The sequence below is a fragment of the Oncorhynchus mykiss genome, chromosome 17 (genome assembly GCF_057628025.1).
Source record: "Oncorhynchus mykiss isolate SJ-2025 chromosome 17, ASM5762802v1, whole genome shotgun sequence".
Classification (NCBI taxonomy): domain Eukaryota; kingdom Metazoa; phylum Chordata; class Actinopteri; order Salmoniformes; family Salmonidae; genus Oncorhynchus; species Oncorhynchus mykiss.
In genome coordinates, this window is record NC_143038.1 from 79178994 (window position 1) to 79198954 (window position 19961).

Below are 19961 nucleotides of genomic sequence, written 5' to 3' on the forward strand. Positions count from 1 at the left end.
CCAGATTGCCACTATAACCTGGTTATTGTCCCCAGATTGCCACTATAATCCTTCATGTTGTCCCCAGATTGCCACTATAACCTGGTTGTTGTCCCCAGATTGCCACTATAACCTGGTTGTTGTCTCCAGATTGCCACTATAACCTGGTTTTTGTCCCCAGATTACCACTATAACCTGGTTATTGTCCCCAGATTGCCACTATAATCCTTCATGTTGTCCCCAGATTGCCACTATAACCTGGTTGTTGTCTCCAGATTGCCACTATAACCTGGTTGTTGTCCCCAGATTGCCACTATAACCTGGTTGTTGTCCCCAGATTGCCACTAGAACCTGGTTGTTGTCTCCAGATTGCCACTATAACCTGGTTGTTGTCCCCAGATTACCACTATAACCTGGTTATTGTCCCCAGATTGCCACTATAATCCTTCATGTTGTCCCCAGATTGCCACTATAACCTGGTTGTTGTTTTCAGATTGCCACTATAACCTGGTTGTTGTCCCCGGATTGCCAATATAACCTGGTTGTTGTCCCCAGATTGCCACTATAACCTGGTTGTTTTCTCCAGATTGCCACTATAACCTGGTTTTTGTCCCCAGATTACCACTATAACCTGGTTATTGTCCCCAGATTGCCACTATAATCCTTCATGTTGTCCCCAGATTGCCACTATAACCTGGTTGTTGTCTCCAGATTGCCACTATAACCTGGTTGTTGTCCCCAGATTGCCACTATAACCTGGTTGTTGTCCCCAGATTGCCACTAGAACCTGGTTGTTGTCTCCAGATTGCCACTATAACCTGGTTGTTGTCCCCAGATTACCACTATAACCTGGTTATTGTCCCCAGATTGCCACTATAATCCTTCATGTTGTCCCCAGATTGCCACTATAACCTGGTTGTTGTTTTCAGATTGCCACTATAACCTGGTTGTTGTCCCCAGATTGCCACTATAACCTGGTTGTTGTCCCCAGATTGCCACTAGAACCTCGTTGTTGTCCCCAGATTGCCACTATAACCTGGTTGTTGTCCCCAGATTGCCACTATAACCTGGTTGTTGTCCCCAGATTGCCACTAGAACGTTGTTGTTGTCTCCAGATTGCCACTATAACCTGGTTGTTGTCCCCAGATTGCCACTATAACCTGGTTATTGTCCCCAGATTGCCACTATAATCCTTCATGTTGTCCCCAGATTGCCACTATAACCTGGTTGTTGTCCCCAGATTGCCACTATAACCTGGTTGTTGTCTCCAGATTGCCACTATAACCTGGTTTTTGTCCCCAGATTACCACTATAACCTGGTTATTGTCCCCAGATTGCCACTATAATCCTTCATGTTGTCCCCAGATTGCCACTATAACCTGGTTGTTGTCTCCAGATTGCCACTATAACCTGGTTGTTGTCCCCAGATTGCCACTATAACCTGGTTGTTGTCCCCAGATTGCCACTAGAACCTGGTTGTTGTCTCCAGATTGCCACTATAACCTGGTTGTTGTCCCCAGATTACCACTATAACCTGGTTATTGTCCCCAGATTGCCACTATAATCCTTCATGTTGTCCCCAGATTGCCACTATAACCTGGTTGTTGTTTTCAGATTGCCACTATAACCTGGTTGTTGTCCCCGGATTGCCAATATAACCTGGTTGTTGTCCCCAGATTGCCACTATAACCTGGTTGTTTTCTCCAGATTGCCACTATAACCTGGTTTTTGTCCCCAGATTACCACTATAACCTGGTTATTGTCCCCAGATTGCCACTATAATCCTTCATGTTGTCCCCAGATTGCCACTATAACCTGGTTGTTGTCTCCAGATTGCCACTATAACCTGGTTGTTGTCCCCAGATTGCCACTATAACCTGGTTGTTGTCCCCAGATTGCCACTAGAACCTGGTTGTTGTCTCCAGATTGCCACTATAACCTGGTTGTTGTCCCCAGATTACCACTATAACCTGGTTATTGTCCCCAGATTGCCACTATAATCCTTCATGTTGTCCCCAGATTGCCACTATAACCTGGTTGTTGTTTTCAGATTGCCACTATAACCTGGTTGTTGTCCCCAGATTGCCACTATAACCTGGTTGTTGTCCCCAGATTGCCACTAGAACCTCGTTGTTGTCCCCAGATTGCCACTATAACCTGGTTGTTGTCCCCAGATTGCCACTATAACCTGGTTGTTGTCCCCAGATTGCCACTAGAACGTTGTTGTTGTTTCCAGATTGCCACTATAACCTGGTTGTTGTCCCCAGATTGCCACTATAACCTGGTTATTGTCCCCAGATTGCCACTATAATCCTTCATGTTGTCCCCAGATTGCCACTATAACCTGGTTGTTGTCCCCAGATTGCCACTATAACCTGGTTGTTGTCTCCAGATTGCCACTATAACCTGGTTTTTGTCCCCAGATTACCACTATAACCTGGTTATTGTCCCCAGATTGCCACTATAATCCTTCATGTTGTCCCCAGATTGCCACTATAACCTGGTTGTTGTCTCCAGATTGCCACTATAACCTGGTTGTTGTCCCCAGATTGCCACTATAACCTGGTTGTTGTCCCCAGATTGCCACTAGAACCTGGTTGTTGTCTCCAGATTGCCACTATAACCTGGTTGTTGTCCCCAGATTACCACTATAACCTGGTTATTGTCCCCAGATTGCCACTATAATCCTTCATGTTGTCCCCAGATTGCCACTATAACCTGGTTGTTGTTTTCAGATTGCCACTATAACCTGGTTGTTGTCCCCGGATTGCCACTATAACCTGGTTGTTGTCCCCAGATTGCCACTATAACCTGGTTGTTTTCTCCAGATTGCCACTATAACCTGGTTTTTGTCCCCAGATTACCACTATAACCTGGTTATTGTCCCCAGATTGCCACTATAATCCTTCATGTTGTCCCCAGATTGCCACTATAACCTGGTTGTTGTCTCCAGATTGCCACTATAACCTGGTTGTTGTCCCCAGATTGCCACTATAACCTGGTTGTTGTCCCCAGATTGCCACTAGAACCTGGTTGTTGTCTCCAGATTGCCACTATAACCTGGTTGTTGTCCCCAGATTACCACTATAACCTGGTTATTGTCCCCAGATTGCCACTATAATCCTTCATGTTGTCCCCAGATTGCCACTATAACCTGGTTGTTGTTTTCAGATTGCCACTATAACCTGGTTGTTGTCCCCAGATTGCCACTATAACCTGGTTGTTGTCCCCAGATTGCCACTAGAACCTCGTTGTTGTCCCCAGATTGCCACTATAACCTGGTTGTTGTCCCCAGATTGCCACTATAACCTGGTTGTTGTCCCCAGATTGCCACTAGAACGTTGTTGTTGACTCCAGATTGCCACTATAACCTGGTTGTTGTCCCCAGATTGCCACTATAACCTGGTTATTGTCCCCAGATTGCCACTATAATCCTTCATGTTGTCCCCAGATTGCCACTATAACTTGGTTTTTGCCCCCAGATTGCCACTATTACCTGGTTGTTGTCCCAAGATTGCCACTATAATCCTTCATGTTGTCCCCAAATTGCCACTAGAACCTCGTTGTTGTCCCCAGATTACCACTATAACCTGGTTATTGTCCCCAGATTGCCACTATAATTCCTCATGTTGTCCCCAGATTGCCACTATAACTTGGTTTTTGCCCCCAGATTGCCACTATTACCTGGTTATTGTCCCCAGATTGCCACTATAATCCTTCATGTTGTCCCCAGATTGCCACTAGAACCTCGTTGTTGTCCCCAGATTACCACTATAACCTGGTTATTGTCCCCAGATTGCCACTATAATCCTTCATGTTGTCCCCAGATTACCACTATTACCTGGTTGCTGTCCCCAGATTGCCACTATAACCTGGTTTTTGCCCCCAGATTGCCACTATAATCTGGTTGTTGTCCCCAGATTGCCACTAGAACCTTGTTGATGTCCCCAGATTACCACTATAACCTGGTTATTGTCCCCAGATTGCCACTATAATCCTTCATGTTGTCCCCAGATTGCCACTATAACCTGTTTGTTGTCCCCAGATTGCCACTATAACCTGGTTGTTGTCTCCAGATTGCCACTATAACCTGGTTGTTGTCCCCAGATTGCCACTATAACCTGGTTGTTGTCCCCAGATTGCCACTAGAACGTTGTTGTTGTCTCCAGATTGCCACTATAACCTGGTTATTGTCCCCAGATTGCCACTATAATCCTTCATGTTGTCCCCAGATTGCCACTATAACCTGGTTGTTGTCTCCAGATTGCCACTATAACCTGGTTGTTGTCCCCAGATTGCCACTATAACCTGGTTGTTGTCCCCAGATTGCCACTAGAACCTTGTTGTTGTCCCCAGATTGCAACTATAACATGGTTGTTGTCCCCAGATTGCCACTAGAACCTCGTTGTTGTCCCCAGATTACCACTAGAACCTGGTTATTGTACACAGATTGCCACTATAACCTGGTTGTTGTCCCCAGATTGCCACTATAACCTGGTTGTTGTCCCCAGATTGCCACTAGAACCTTGTTGTTGTCCCCAGATTGCCACTATAACATGGTTGTTGTCCCCAGATTGCCACTAGAACCTCGTTGTTGTCCCCAGATTACCACTAGAACCTGGTTATTGTACCCAGATTGCCAATTTACCTGGTTGTTGTCCCCAGATTGCCACTATAACCTGGTTGTTGTCCCCAGATTGCCACTATAACCTGGTTGTTGCCCCCAGATTGCCACTATAATCTGGTTGTTGTCCCCAGATTGCCACTAGAACCTTGTTGATGTCCCCAGATTGCCACTATAACCTGGTTGTTGTCCCCAGATTGCCACTATAACCTGGTTGTTGCCCCCAGATTGCCACTATAATCTGGTTGTTGTCCCCAGATTGCCACTAGAACCTTGTTGATGTCCCCAGATTGCCACTATAACCTGGTTGTTGTCCCCAGATTGCCACTATAACCTGGTTGTTGTCCCCAGATTGCCACTAGAACCTTGTTGTTGTCCCCAGATTGCCACTATAACATGGTTGTTGTCCCCAGATTGCCACTAGAACCTCATTGTTGTCCCCAGATTACCACTAGAACCTGGTTATTGTACCCAGATTGCCACTATAACCTGGTTGTTGTCCCCAGATTGCCACTATAACCTGGTTGTTGTCCCCAGATTGCCACTAGAACCTGGTTGTTGTCTCCAGATTGCCACTATAACCTGGTTGTTGTCCCCAGATTACCACTATAACCTGGTTATTGTCCCCAGATTGCCACTATAATCCTTCATGTTGTCCCCAGATTGCCACTATAACCTGGTTGTTGTTTTCAGATTGCCACTATAACCTGGTTGTTGTCCCCAGATTGCCACTATAACCTGGTTGTTGTCCCCAGATTGCCACTAGAACCTCGTTGTTGTCCCCAGATTGCCACTATAACCTGGTTGTTGTCCCCAGATTGCCACTATAACCTGGTTGTTGTCCCCAGATTGCCACTAGAACGTTGTTGTTGTCTCCAGATTGCCACTATAACCTGGTTGTTGTCCCCATAATGCCACTATAACCTGGTTATTGTCCCCAGATTGCCACTATAATCCTTCATGTTGTCCCCAGATTGCCACTATAACTTGGTTTTTGCCCCCAGATTGCCACTATTACCTGGTTGTTGTCCCAAGATTGCCACTATAATCCTTCATGTTGTCCCCAAATTGCCACTAGAACCTCGTTGTTGTCCCCAGATTACCACTATAACCTGGTTATTGTCCCCAGATTGCCACTATAATTCCTCATGTTGTCCCCAGATTGCCACTATAACTTGGTTTTTGCCCCCAGATTGCCACTATTACCTGGTTATTGTCCACAGATTGCCACTATAATCCTTCATGTTGTCCCCAGATTGCCACTAGAACCTCGTTGTTGTCCCCAGATTACCACTATAACCTGGTTATTGTCCCCAGATTGCCACTATAATCCTTCATGTTGTCCCCAGATTACCACTATTACCTGGTTGCTGTCCCCAGATTGCCACTATAACCTGGTTTTTGCCCCCAGATTGCCACTATAATCTGGTTGTTGTCCCCAGATTGCCACTAGAACCTTGTTGATGTCCCCAGATTACCACTATAACCTGGTTATTGTCCCCAGATTGCCACTATAATCCTTCATGTTGTCCCCAGATTGCCACTATAACCTGTTTGTTGTCCCCAGATTGCCACTATAACCTGGTTGTTGTCTCCAGATTGCCACTATAACCTGGTTATTGTCCCCAGATTGCCACTATAATCCTTCATGTTGTCCCCAGATTGCCACTATAACCTGGTTGTTGTCTCCAGATTGCCACTATAACCTGGTTGTTGTCCCCAGATTGCCACTATAACCTGGTTGTTGTCCCCAGATTGCCACTAGAACCTTGTTGTTGTCCCCAGATTGCCACTATAACATGGTTGTTGTCCCCAGATTGCCACTAGAACCTCGTTGTTGTCCCCAGATTACCACTAGAACCTGGTTATTGTACCCAGATTGCCACTATAATCCTTCATGTTGTCCCCAGATTGCCACTATAACCTGGTTGTTGTCCCCAGATTGCCACTATAACCTGGTTGTTGTCTCCAGATTGCCACTATAACCTGGTTGTTGTCCCCAGATTACCACTATAACCTGGTTATTGTCCCCAGATTGCCACTATAATCCATCATGTTGTCCCCAGATTGCCACTATAACCTGGTTGTTGTCTCCAGATTGCCACTATAACCTGATTGTTGTCTCCAGATTGCCACTATAACCTGGTTGTTGTCCCCAGATTGCCACTATAACCTGGTTGTTGTCCCCAGATTGCCACTAGAACCTCGTTGTTGTCCCCAGATTGCCACTATAACCTCGTTGTTGTCTCCAGATTGCCATTATTACCTGGTTGTTGTCCCCAGATTACCATTATTACCTGGTTGTTGTCCCCAGATTACCATTATTACCTGGTTGTTGTCTCCAGATTGCCATTATAACCTGGTTGTTGTCCCCAGATTGCCATTATTACCTGGTTGTTGTCCCCAGATTACCATTATTACCTGGTTGTTGTCCCCAGATTGCCACCATAACCTGGTTGTTGTCCCCAGATTGCCATTATAACAACCTAACCCAAACCCCTTGTCATTATCCTCAGATTGCTACCTGCTACTCAGTGCCTTGTGCCACCACTACGGATAATGAGTGTCTTTGGACCGACTGGCTGCTGGTTAACAGTCTGAGTGGGGAGCAGGCCAGACAGTATGCCTGCTTCAAAAGCTCAGACTCTTCCTGCAGCTGGTACCGGAGCGGCCCTTCACCAGAGAATGACTTCATGGACATGTCAGACCCCTGAGAGGGGTAGGATTGGGGTTAGGGAGGTGCTACTTTACTCCAGTACAGAGAGAGAAGACGGGCCGGGGTGCTGAGTACACAACTGCTGCGTTCATGTGCCTCTTGGAAATTCATACATGCTTGACTGGGAAACTTGAGTTGCTGTTTTCTCATGGAATTATCAATATTACAGTTTCCAACATCCAAAACAACGTTTGGTAGGATTGCTTAGTTTCTGATTTTCAGAGGAGCACATGAACGGAGCACCAGACACAGAATATCTCTTCCTATTTCCTGACTAGTTCTCCAGAGTTCAGATGCTCCTTGGATCTCCTCCTCACTCTGATTTAGGGATGAGGTCTGTCCTGTCACAATGTATGTATGACTATGAAGCTAACAAGAGACAGGACATGCCCAGACAACCCATTCAGAAGAGGAGAGATGGAGAGTGATGTATGACTATGAAGCTAACAAGAGACAGGACATGCCCAGACACAACCCATTCAGAAGAGGAGAGATGGAGAGTGATGTATGACTATGAAGCTAACAAGAGACAGGACATGCCCAGACACAACCCATTCAGAAGAGGAGGGATGGAGAGTGATGTATGACTATGAAGCTAACAAGAGACAGGACATGCCCAGACACAACCCATTCAGAAGAGGAGGGACGGAGAGTGATGTATGACTATGAAGCTAACAAGAGACAGGGCATGCCCAGACACAACCCAGGCAGAAGAAGAGAGATGGAGAGTGATATCAGCCTCTTCTGTGTATGTTCCCTCTCGTACTGTAAAGAACAAACTTTCCATGCATTCAGGTTTATGTGTTTTCTCACTATATTGCATGTCCTACTGCCATCTAGACATTACAGTAGATTCTGAAGCTTTGGAAATGAAGTACAAAACCCCATGGATTCAGTCCTTTGAGCTTGTACAAGTGTATGAAATCAGCACTAGACACTCAAGTCTTATATTCAGTATGTTGGAAAAATTATCCCCATTAGACAAACATCTAAATTCGCGTAATGTACGATATCTACAAATTATCCATAATGAACACTAAAATGCCTGTGTCCTGTGTGAGAATGTGTATATACTGTATGATTATAACTGTTCCAGTGTTAACAACAGCTAACCTAGAGTAAAGAGGTACTCTTGAGTACAACATTGATGTCCATTTTAATAGTTGTGTGTATTACTTCCTTGTGGCCCACATACTGGGGCGGCAGGGTAGCCTAGTGGTTAGAGCGTTGGACTAGTAACCGAAAGGTTGCAAGTTCCAATCCCTGAGCTGACAAGGTACAAATCTGTCATACTGCCCCTGAACAGGCAGTTAACCCACTGTTCCTAGGCCGTCATTGAAAATAAGAAGCTGTTTTTAACTGACTTGCCTAGTTAAATAAAGGTAAAATAAAAAAATATATAAATAAAAAAATTGGCAAAAAGCTAATCCACTGGTTTAACATACACATCAGTAGAAGTCAACATGTTTTATATTTAAAGGAATGTTTTAAAAAGTATTCAATTGTCTTTTTCTATAGCTTTCTATTTCACTGTACCAAAAACATATAAAATCCAGATCCAGAACTTCACGTTGTTATGGGTCCATTATTCTCAACCATTCTAATGGTTTAGGTAGAGACAGGTAGTTCATATGGTTTAGGTAGAGATAGGTAGTTCTTATGGTTTAGTTAAAGATAGGTCGTTCTTATGGTTTAGGTAAAGATAGACAGGGTCATGACTGTCCTGTGAGGATCCAAATAGGTCAGATCAGGTTTGCAATTAATAACTTCAATTAGACCCTCTCTCACCCGCAGAGGGGGGAGGAAGGAACTGGTGGGGGTTAATTAAAACCTCTTGAGGATAGGGAGACGCTAGCGTCTCAATTGGCCAATTGCCAGGGTAAATGCAGAGCGCCAGATTAAAAGAAAATGCTATAAAATTCAAACTTTCGTTAAATCACACACGTAAGATACTCAATTAAAGCTACACTCATTGTGAATCCAGCCAACATGTCAGATTTTTAAAATGCTTTGCGGCGAAAGCATAAGAAGCTATTATCTGATAGCATGCACCCATCTTCACCAGTAGTAAACAAAAGAGCTAGCGTAGCAGGCGCTACACAAAACGCTGAAATAAAATATAAAATATGCATTACCTTTGACGAGCTTCTTTTGTTGGCACTCCAATATGTCCCATAAACATCACAATTGGTCATTTTGTACGATTAATTCCGTCCATATATATCGAAAATGCCCATTTATAAAGCCCGTTTGATCCATAAAAAAACAGCTTAGAAAAACACAACGTCACTACAAAATATTTCAAAAGTTGCCTATAAACTTTACCAAAATATTTCAAACTACTTTTGTAATACAATGTTAGGTACTTTTAAACGTTAATAATCGATCAAATTGTAGACGGGGCAATCTGTATTCAATACATGAACGAAAAGAAACCAACTCTTCTCATCACGTCTTGTGCAACTCACAAAAGGGTCCCCCGTTCCGAGTTGGCCTACTTCCTGCTAAGACAAAGAAATAACCTCAGCGATATTCCAAACACTGGCGACATCGTGTGGAAGATGTAGGAACTGAAAGTATATTTCTATTACATTTCCAATGGCAAAGACAATACAGGGAAGAGAGATGGGAAAAAAATAATAATTCTGAACAGTTAGTCCTCTGGGTTTTGCCTGCTACATAAGTTCTGTTATACTCACAGACATGATTCAAACAGTTTTAGAAACTTCAGAGTGTTTTCTATCCAAATCTATGAATAATATGCATATCTTATATTCGTGGCATGAGTAACAGGAAGTTGAAATTGGGCACGCTATTTATCCAAAAGTGAAAATTCTGCCCCCTAGCTTTAAGAGGTTTTAAGAGAGGGGCATGATTTTAGGAGTCATAAGAGATAATTGTTTTACATAAACTTTGCACAGTGACAAGCCACGTCCCTGAGTGAGGTCAGAGAGCTTGTCAGACTGACAGAAACGCCCTTTCTAACAAACTGTATGAAATGATGGGTTATAAATTAACATATAAGACCAGAGAGACGTAGAGCTGCAGGTCACGCTTCAAAGTGGTTTGAACTCTGAATCTCAACACGAGGTAGAGACGATAATGTCACCTCCCGGACCAGCAGTGGTACGGCTGATTAGCTGTCCTAAGTAAAGTATCTAAATAAGCTAATTGAAGCGGAGCCATTTTACTATTCTGCTCAAACCACCATCTCATCACCCCACTGGGAACCAGCGACATGGCAGAATAGCCTATCATCAAAGAAGCATCTTCCAGAGCAAATGGAAGGAGAATAAACTCTGTATTTCTGTTCAGGACTACACAACAAATCACCAGATACCAGACAACTACAGAAAAGGACAACAGTAGAAGACTTCTCAGAACCATTTCGGACAATCATAGCCTTACCGCGAAAAGGCCTAACCCCCTTTCCAAGGTGGCCCAACTCTGAGAGAGATACACGGCGAACCAAGGCATTTTCACGTAAATACCTTCATGATTTCTTACTCCAAGCGGGGGACGGCTCCTGTGCAAAGTACAAGAGTACTATAAGTGAGAGTAGTTTCTAAATGTACCAAAGTTAAGTGTCTCTGTCCCTCTCTCTTGCCCTCTCCATGTATTTTGTAACAAGCAGACATATTGTTGTCAGTCTGGTAGGGACCTGTTTTTAATGTATTAAGTGTGTATGTTTATCCTGTGTTACCATTTAGTTTATCCTGTGTTACCATTTAGTTAGCTAGTAAATAAATAATTAAACTAATTTGTGTAGTACTGAATCATAAGTAAGGCTTGTGTTTTGCAGATGCAAATAGGTTACGACTGTTCAGAATGATGATATGATACGAGGTTATGATTAAGTTAACTGTTTATAGATGTGATAGGTAAAGAACTTTAGAGTTGAATTCTGGAGATGATAACTCTTTAAAGAACCGCTCTTGTGGTGCCCCAGATCCTAATGACTTAATTGTTACATTATTAATTTAATCAGGTAACAATTAAACATGTTTAGGTCATTAGATAAATAACAGTATTCAGATTGATGATAAGGTCATGTCATAACAACAGATAGGTAGTTCTTATGGTTTAGGTAAAGATAGATACATTGGTAGTTCTTATGGTTTAAGTAGATAGGTACATATGTAGTTATTATGGTTTGGGTAGAGATAGGGAGATATGTAGTTATTATGGTTTGGGTAGAGATAAATAGATGGGTATGTTGGTAGTTCTTATGGTTTGGGGTTAGATTGGTAGTTATTATGGTTTAGGTAAAGATAGTTCTCATGGTTTGAGTAGAGATAGGTAGAGATGTAGTTCTTATGGTTTGGGTAGAGATAGGTAGAGAGTAGTGATGTCCATCTCTCATTGCATTAACTATTTGACACGCATCTACACTGAAAAATAAAATATAAATAAAATATAAACGCAACAATTTCAAAGATTTCACTGAGACACAGTTCATAAAATAAAATCAGTCAATTTAAATAAATTCCTTAGGCCCTAATCTATCAATTTCACATGACTGGGAATATAAAATGTTCATCTGTTGGTCAAAGATACAATTTTTAAAAAGGTAGGGGTGTGGATAAAAAAAAAAGTCAAAAAAGTCACAAAGTCACCATTTGCCTCGTGCAGCGCGACACATCTCCTTCGCATAGAGTTGATCAGGCTGTTGATCTTGTCCCACTCCTCTTCAATTGAGACAATTACTTATCAATGACTCAAGCCCAGCTCAGTTAATCCCGACCATTGTGTCACTGAGTTGTCATAAAGCTTCAGCAAATATGCATCATTCTAGAGGCGTGGGAAGACACAATCTAAATAACCTAATTTATGTCCCTCTTACTGCACTGAATGCCTCTGCTCAATCTACCACCTCAGTGCTAACAGTATAACTCTGGTTTATCGGCACATGATTACTGCATACAATAGCTGTTGTGCACTAGTAGGAAGTTCACTGGGTGCAGCTCACCCTGCACTAACATAAATAACATGAGCATATCTACTTCTGCTAAGCTTCCCAGTAAAGCAATGAAAACAATCAAGCATTCCAGAAAGTGGTTAATGAAGTCAATAACATGCTAGTAACAGATGACATACCTATTCTGACTACCTCTGAAACTCACTTAGATAATACCTTTGATGATACAGTGGTAATACATGGTTGTGACATCTACAGATGATCTACAGAGAAGACAGAAATCCCAATGGTGGAGGTGTTTTGCTGTTTATATTCAGAACCACATTCCTGTAAATCTAAGAGAGGATCACATGATAAATACTGTTGAAGTAATATGGCTACAGGTTCATCTACCATCTACCCTGTTGGGAAGTGAGCACTCAGTTTGTTTGTTTGATCTGACGAAGCACCTATGTTTTTAAGAATATGCATATGACAACAAACGTTTCTATACAGGTTAATCTGCCTCATCTAAAGCCCATTCTTGTGGGAAGCTGCTGTAGACCACCAAGTGCTAACAGTCAGTATCTGGATACCGTGTGTGAAATGCTTGATAATGTCTGTGATATCAACAGAGAGGTATATTTTATGGGTGATTTAAATATTGACTGGATTTCATCAAGCTGCCCACTCATGAAAAATCTTCAAACTGTAACCAGTGCGTGCAATCTGGTTCAGGTTATCAGTCAACCTACCAGGGTAGTTACAAACAGCACAGGAAGGAAATAATCAACGTGTATTGATCATATCATTACTAATGCTGCAGGAATTTGCTTTAAAGCAGTATCCAAATCCATAAGATGTAGTGATCACAATGTACTAGACATATCTTGGAAAACCAAAGTTCCAAAGGCTGGGCCTAATATAATGTATAAGAGTTCATACAATAAGTTTTGTAATGACTCCTATGCTGTTGATATGAATCATTTTTGTTGTTCTGTGGTGTGTAATGAGGAGCAACTAGATGCTGCACTTGACACATTTATGAAATTGCTGATTCCACTTACTAATAATCATGCACAAAAACTGATAAATCGTTGTGGAATTGAGAAATTGTATGGTTGAAAGGGAGGCAAAAGGAATGGCAAAAAAAGTCTGGCTGCACAACCGATTGGCAAACTTACTGCACATTGAGAAGTCATGTGACTAAACTGAATAAAAATAAGAAAATGTACTTTGAAACAAAGATTAATGATAGTAAAAGTCTTTGGAGTCCCTTAAATGATATTTTGGGCAAAAAGGCAAACTCGGCTCCATCATTCATTGAATTAGATGGCTCACTCACCCTGAACAGGCAGTTAACCCACTGTTCCAAGGCCGTCATTGAAAATAAGAATTTGTTCTTTAACTGACTTGCCTAGTTAAATAAAGGTAAAATAAAATAAAATTCACCACAAAACCGACTGATGTTGCCAATTACAATTAAGATGAGCAAATTTAGGCATGACATGCCAGCAACAAGAGCTGACACTACACATCCAAGTACAACTTATCAAATTATGAAAGACAATCATTGTCATTTAACATTTTGTAAAGTGGAAAATTACTGAGGATAATAGCGGATGATTTTACCACTTCTATTTGCCATATCTTCAATTTAAGCCAACTAGAAAGTGTGTGCCCTCGGGCCTGGAGGGAAGCAAAAGTCAAGTAAAGCCTCCTTTACTAGCTCAAATAGTCGACCAATCAGCCTGTTACCAACTCTTAGTAAACTTTTGGAAAAAATTGTGTTTGACCAGACACAATGCTATTTTACTGTAAACAAATTGACAAGACTTTTAGAGAAGGACATTCAACATGCACGGCACTTACACAAATGACTGATGATTGGCTGAGAGAACTTGATAAAAAGATTGTGGGAGCAGTTTTGTTAGACTTCAGTGCAGCTTTTGAAATGATCAATCATAGTCTGCTGCTGAAAAAGGTATGTGTTATGGCTTTACACCCCCTGCTATATTGTGGATAAAGAGTTACCTTTCTAACAGAACACAGAGGGTGTTCTTTAATGGAAGGCTCTCCAACATAATCCAGGTTGAATCAGGGATTCCCCAGGGCAGCTGTCTAGGCTCCTTATTTTTTTCAATCTTTGCTGATGACTGTTACATTCCCAATCAAAAAAACAAATAATGTCGCTCAAACAGAAGGGGGAACTAACAAAGAATCACTGACCAACAACCAAAATGAAACAAGATCGGTTTTAGGATGGGTTCTGAAAGACACTCATGGGGGTGAACACTGAAAGTTGACTGGCAACAACAACTGGAACCTAAAAGACACCGAACATGATCGTCCACTAAATTTGCCTATGAAGAGGCAAACAAAATAAAAATCCACACCACACTTAAAGACAGGAAACGAAATCAGGGAAATCAGATAAAGGATGCTCGTCTAGAAATCAAAATACGGCAAGCCAACTAAAGGTTAACACTCAGAGTATTTTATTACATTTTTTATTTAACTAGGCAAGTCAGGTAAGAACAAATTCTTATTTACAATGACGGCCTACCTCGGCCAACACTGGGCCAATTGTCTGCCGCCCTATGGGACCAATCACGGCCGTATGTGATACAACCAGGAATCAAACCAGGGTCTGTAGTGATGCCTCTAGCACTGAGACGCAGTGCCTTCGAACACTGCCCCACTCGGGAGTAGGTAAATGGATGACCTCCGTACCTGTGGTTCCCACCGTGAAGCACGGATGAGGAGGTGTGACAGAATTCAAGGCACAATTAACCAGCATGGCTACCACAGCATTCTGCAGCGATATGCCATCCCATCTGGTTTGCGCTCTGTGGGACTATCATTTATTTGTCAACAGGACATTGACCAAACACACCTCCAGGCTGTGTAAGGGCTATTTGACCAAGGAGGAGAGTGATGGAGTGCTGCATCAGATGACCTGGGTCCACAATCACTCGACCTCAACCCAATTGAAATGGTTTGGGATGAGTTGGACCGCAGAGTGAAGGAAAAGTAGCCGTGTGCTCAGCATATGTGGGAACTCCTTCAAGGCTGTTTGAAAAGCATTCCTCATGAAGCTGGTTGAGAAAATGCCAAGAGTGTGCAAAGCTGACACCAAGGCAAAGGGTGGCCACCCTATCAAGTCAACATAAGCACTGGGCCATCCACTCTTTAAAAGCACCTGGTCCAGCACAGGTGAAACACCTTCCAACTAACGAGATGGCAATCAGCATAGGTGCAACACATACTGACTAATGAGGTGACACCAATCAGTGCACCCTGCTAACAAGCTTTACGTGCTAAAGAAAAACCTCAAAACATAAATGGAAAAAACAATGCCGATAACATGACATGCCACTGGCTTTGAATAAAGTTAGTTAGTCCTAAATATTTCAAAAATTAAACGCATTGCATTTGGGACAATTCATTCACTAAACCCTAAACCTCAACTAAACCTTGTAATAAATAATGTGTAAATTGAACAAGTTGAGGTGACTAAACCGCTTGGAGTAACCCTGGATAGTGAACTTTCATGGTCAAAACACGTTGATACAACAGTAGCTCAGATGGGGAGAAGTCTGTCCATAATAAAGAGTTGCTCTGCATTTTTAACAACCCGTTCAACAAGGCAGGTCCTACAGGCCCTAGTTTTGTCGCACCTGGACTATTGCTCAGTCGCCTGGTCAGGTGTCACAAAGAGGGACCTTGGAAAATGACAATTGACTCAGAACAGAGCAGCATGTACATGGCGAGCTAACATTAATAATATGCACAGTGCCTTGGGGAAAGTATTCAGAACCCTTGACTTTTTCCACATTTTGTTACATTAAAGCCTTATTCTAAAATTGATTAAAACCTGTTATGGATGATGCGAATTTTCGCAGCTTTTTGTAAAAAATCGCGCAACATTTCAAAGTCCTGCTACTCATGCCAGGGATATAGTATCTGCATATGATAAGTATGTGTGTATAGAAAACACTCTGAAGTCTCTAAAACTGGTTAAATCGGGTCTGTGGCTATAACAGAACGTGTTTAGGAATAAAAATCCCTGGTAAAACTGTTTACCAAAAACACAAAAAAACCTGTAAACGCCTACAGCTTCCACACGATGTCGCCATTGCTATCAATATATGAATCATTTATCCTTGGTTACAACACGAATAGACCCCTCCTTTCTTGAGGCGCACCACAGTATGTTGTGAAACTGAAAAAATGGACAATGATTTCCAGACTTGCTGCTATCGAATACAGATCGCCCCGTGATCAATTTGATACATCATTAACGTTTATTAATACCTAAAGTTGGTTTAGAAAAGTCGTTTGAAGTGATTTGTAAAAGTTTATAGGCGACTTTTGTAATTTTAAAAAGTGACGTTGCGTCTTGTAAATGGGCTTTTCGCAGCATCAGACTGGCCTTCAGCAAATGACATTTTGGGTATACAATGACGGATTTAATCGGGAAAAAGACCCAATTGTGATGTTTATGGGACACATAGGAGTGCCAACAAAGAAGCTCGTCCAAGGTAATGAATGTTTTATATTTTATTTCTTCGTTTTGGGTAGCGCCGGCTACCGCAAAATCTGTTGTTTACGTGTCGTGCTGGTATTTTGGGGGGGTGCATGCTATCAGATAATAGCTTCTCATGCTTTCGCCGAAAAGCATTTTACAAATCTGACTTGGTGGCTAGATTCACAACGAGTGTAGCTTTAATTCAGTACATTGCATGTGTATTTTTATGAAAGTTTGAGATTTATTGAGTACTATACTCGAGTACTATAGGTGGCGCTCTGAAATTTCCGCTGAGCTGTCCCTGTGCAGGGACCACCTCCATAAGTCGTTAAATTGTTGTTTTCCATCAATCTGCACACAATACCCAATAATGACTAAGCAAAAACTGTTTTTTAGACATTTCTGGTAATAAAAAAAAATGGTAATATCACATTTACTTAAGCATTCAGACCTTTTACGCAGTACTTTATTAGCAGCGAGTGTTCTTTGGCAGCGAGTGTTCTTCGGTATGACGGTACAAACTTGGTACACTTGTATTTGGGGAATTTCGCCCATTCTTCTCTGCAGATCTTCTCAAGTTCTTTCATGGATGGGGAGAGTTGCTGCACAGCTATTTTCAGGTCTCTCCAGAGATGTTCGATCAGCCACTCAAGGACATTCAGAGACTTGACCCGAAGCCACTCCTGCCTCGTCTTAGCTGTGTGCTTAGGGATGTTGTCCTGTTGAAAGTTCTCCCTAGTCTGAGGTCCTGAACGTTCTGGAGCAGGTTTTCTTCAAGGATCTCTCTCTACTTTGCTCTGTTCATCTTTGCATCGATCCTGACTAGTCTCCCAGTCCCTGCCGCTGAAAAACATCCCCACAGCATGATGCTGCAAACACCATGCTTCACTGTAGGGATGGTGCCAGGTTTCCTTCAGACTTGACGATTGGCATTCAGGCCAAAGAGTTCAATCTATCAGACCAGAGAATCTTGTTTCTCATGTACTGAGAGTCCTTTGGGTGCCTTTTGGCAATCTCCAAGCGGGCACTTATGTGCCTTTTATTGAGGAGTGGCTTCCGTCTGGCCACTTTACCATAAAGGCCTGAATTCTGGAGTGCTGCAGAGATGGTTGTCTCCCTGGAAAGTTCTCCCATCTCTGGAGCTCTGTTAGAGTGACCATCGGGTTCTTGATCTCCTCGCTGATCAAGGACCTTCTCCCCGATTGCTCAGTTTGGCCAGGCGACCGGCTCTAGGAAGATCCTTGGTGGTTCCAAACTCCTTCAATTTAAGAATGATGGAGGCCACTGTGTTCTTGGGGACCTTCAATGCTGCAGAAATATTTTGGTACCCTTCCTCAGATCTGTGCCGTAACACAGTCCTGTCTCGGAGCTCTACGGACAATTCCTTCGAACTCTTGGCTTGTTTTTTTGCTCTGGCATGCACTTTCAACCTTGGGACCATATATAAACAGGTGTGTACCTTTCCAAATCATGTCCAATCAATTTCATTTACCACAGGTGGACTCCAATTAAGATATAAAAACATCTCAAGGATAATCAATGGAAACAGGATGCACCTTTGCTCAATTTCGAGTCTCAAAACAACGGGTCTGAATACATATGTAAATAAGGTATTTATGTTTTTATTTTTAATATATTTACAAAAATCTCTAAATAACTACATTCACTTTGTTTTTATGGGTTATTGTGTGAAGATTTATGAGGAAAACACTTATTTTAATCAATTTTAGAATAAGGCTGTAACATAAGAAATTGTGGAAAAGGTCAAGGGGTCTGAATACTTTCTGAAGGAACTGTATGTAAATCTCTCATTGTTCAAAGTCACTTCATCACTACTTGTTTTTGTAAGAAGCAGTGACATGCTGAATGGACCAAGATGTCTGTATAAACTACTAGCACACAGCTTAGCTTGGACCATGCATACCCCACAAGAGATGCCACCAGAGGTCTCTTCACAATCCTCAAGTCAAGGACAGACTATGGGAGACGCACAGTACTACGTAGAGCTATGGCTACATATAACTCTATTCCACATCAGGTAACTGATGGAAGCAGATAAAATTAAAACAGATAAAAATACACCTCACGTAACAGCGGGGACTGTGAAGAAACACACACACAGACACACATACACATGATAAGACACACTATATACACATACAGTGGGGCAAAAAACGTATTTAGTCAGCCACCAATTGTGCAAGTTCTCCCACTTAAAAAGATGAGAGAGGCCTGTAATTTTCATCATAGGTACACTTCAACTATGACAGACAAAATGAGAAGAAAAAAAATCCAGAAAATCATATTGTAGGATTTTTAATGAATTTACTTGCAAATTATGGTGGAAAATAAGTATTTGGTCAATAACAAAAGTTTATCTCAATACTTTGTTACATACCCTTTGTTGGCAATGACAGAGGTCAAACGTTTTCTGTAAGTCTTCACAAGGTTTTCACACACTGTTGCTGGTATTTTGGCCCATTCCTACATGCAGATCTCCTCTAGAGCAGTGATCTTTTGGGGCTGTTGCTGGGCAACACGGACTTTCAACTCCCTCCAAAGATTTTCTATGGGGTTGAGATCTGGAGACTGGCTAGGCCACTCCAGGACCTTGAAATGCTTCTGTGGGTGCAAGCTGTACATATAGGGACAAACATAATACTGTAACTCAAAGGTGTACATTAGACCACAAGAGGAAGATACATTTAGAGTGCATTTGCCATTCTGGTAAAAACAGGAAACCAAGAAATAACAGACGTAATGGCCAAAGCCATAAAATGCATAAATGTTTAGGGTAAAATGCATTGTCTATTGAATAAGACAGGAAACCATAGTAAGGCCATGAGAGCATAGGACGGCTGGACATACCAAGGTCAGAGGGACACACAAAGGAGGGGGTCAGCCAAATGACCAACGGATGGACTATAGACATCGGACATATATTTTTTGGACAGGAAGAGAAGAGACACAGTCTTCTAGTCCTAATAATGACAGACATACCAAAGAACACACCAAGCTAAACATAAGGATAGGATAAGATGGGTATGTATTATTTTTGGGACATGAAGAGGTCCTGCCACCATTATAACTTGACTGAAAGCAGATATGGGCGTTATTGGGCGTGAACAAGCAGGAAGCACAGATTGAAAGATAATGGTGGCAGATGGACTGAGGGAAGTAACTTCATTTGTATGTGGGATGGACTCATATGTTG

At 42.2% G+C, this 19961-nt stretch overlaps 2 protein-coding genes across 4 annotated transcripts in view; one reads left to right on the plus strand and one right to left on the minus strand.

Annotated features, from left to right (window-relative positions):
• LOC110494853 (metalloproteinase inhibitor 2) overlaps positions 1-8473 on the plus strand; it is a 67635-nt gene extending 59162 nt beyond the window's left edge. Inside the window, exon 3 of the mRNA XM_021570183.3 lies at positions 7120-8473. Within this exon, the coding sequence (XP_021425858.3) occupies positions 7120-7317 (198 nt within the window). The 3' untranslated portion in view covers positions 7318-8473. The remainder of the gene's footprint in view (positions 1-7119) is intronic.
• Positions 1-19961, minus strand: part of LOC110494842 (uncharacterized) — a 289407-nt gene that overhangs the window by 176580 nt on the left and 92866 nt on the right. Inside the window, exon 1 of one of the 3 annotated variants that reach the window (XM_090206548.1) lies at positions 9455-9780. The exons of the other annotated variants lie outside the window; for them this stretch is intronic. Within the exon in view, the coding sequence (XP_090062674.1) occupies positions 9455-9514 (60 nt within the window). The 5' untranslated portion in view covers positions 9515-9780. Of the gene's footprint in view, positions 1-9454; positions 9781-19961 lie in introns of those variants that run through there. 3 annotated transcript variants of the gene reach the window in all.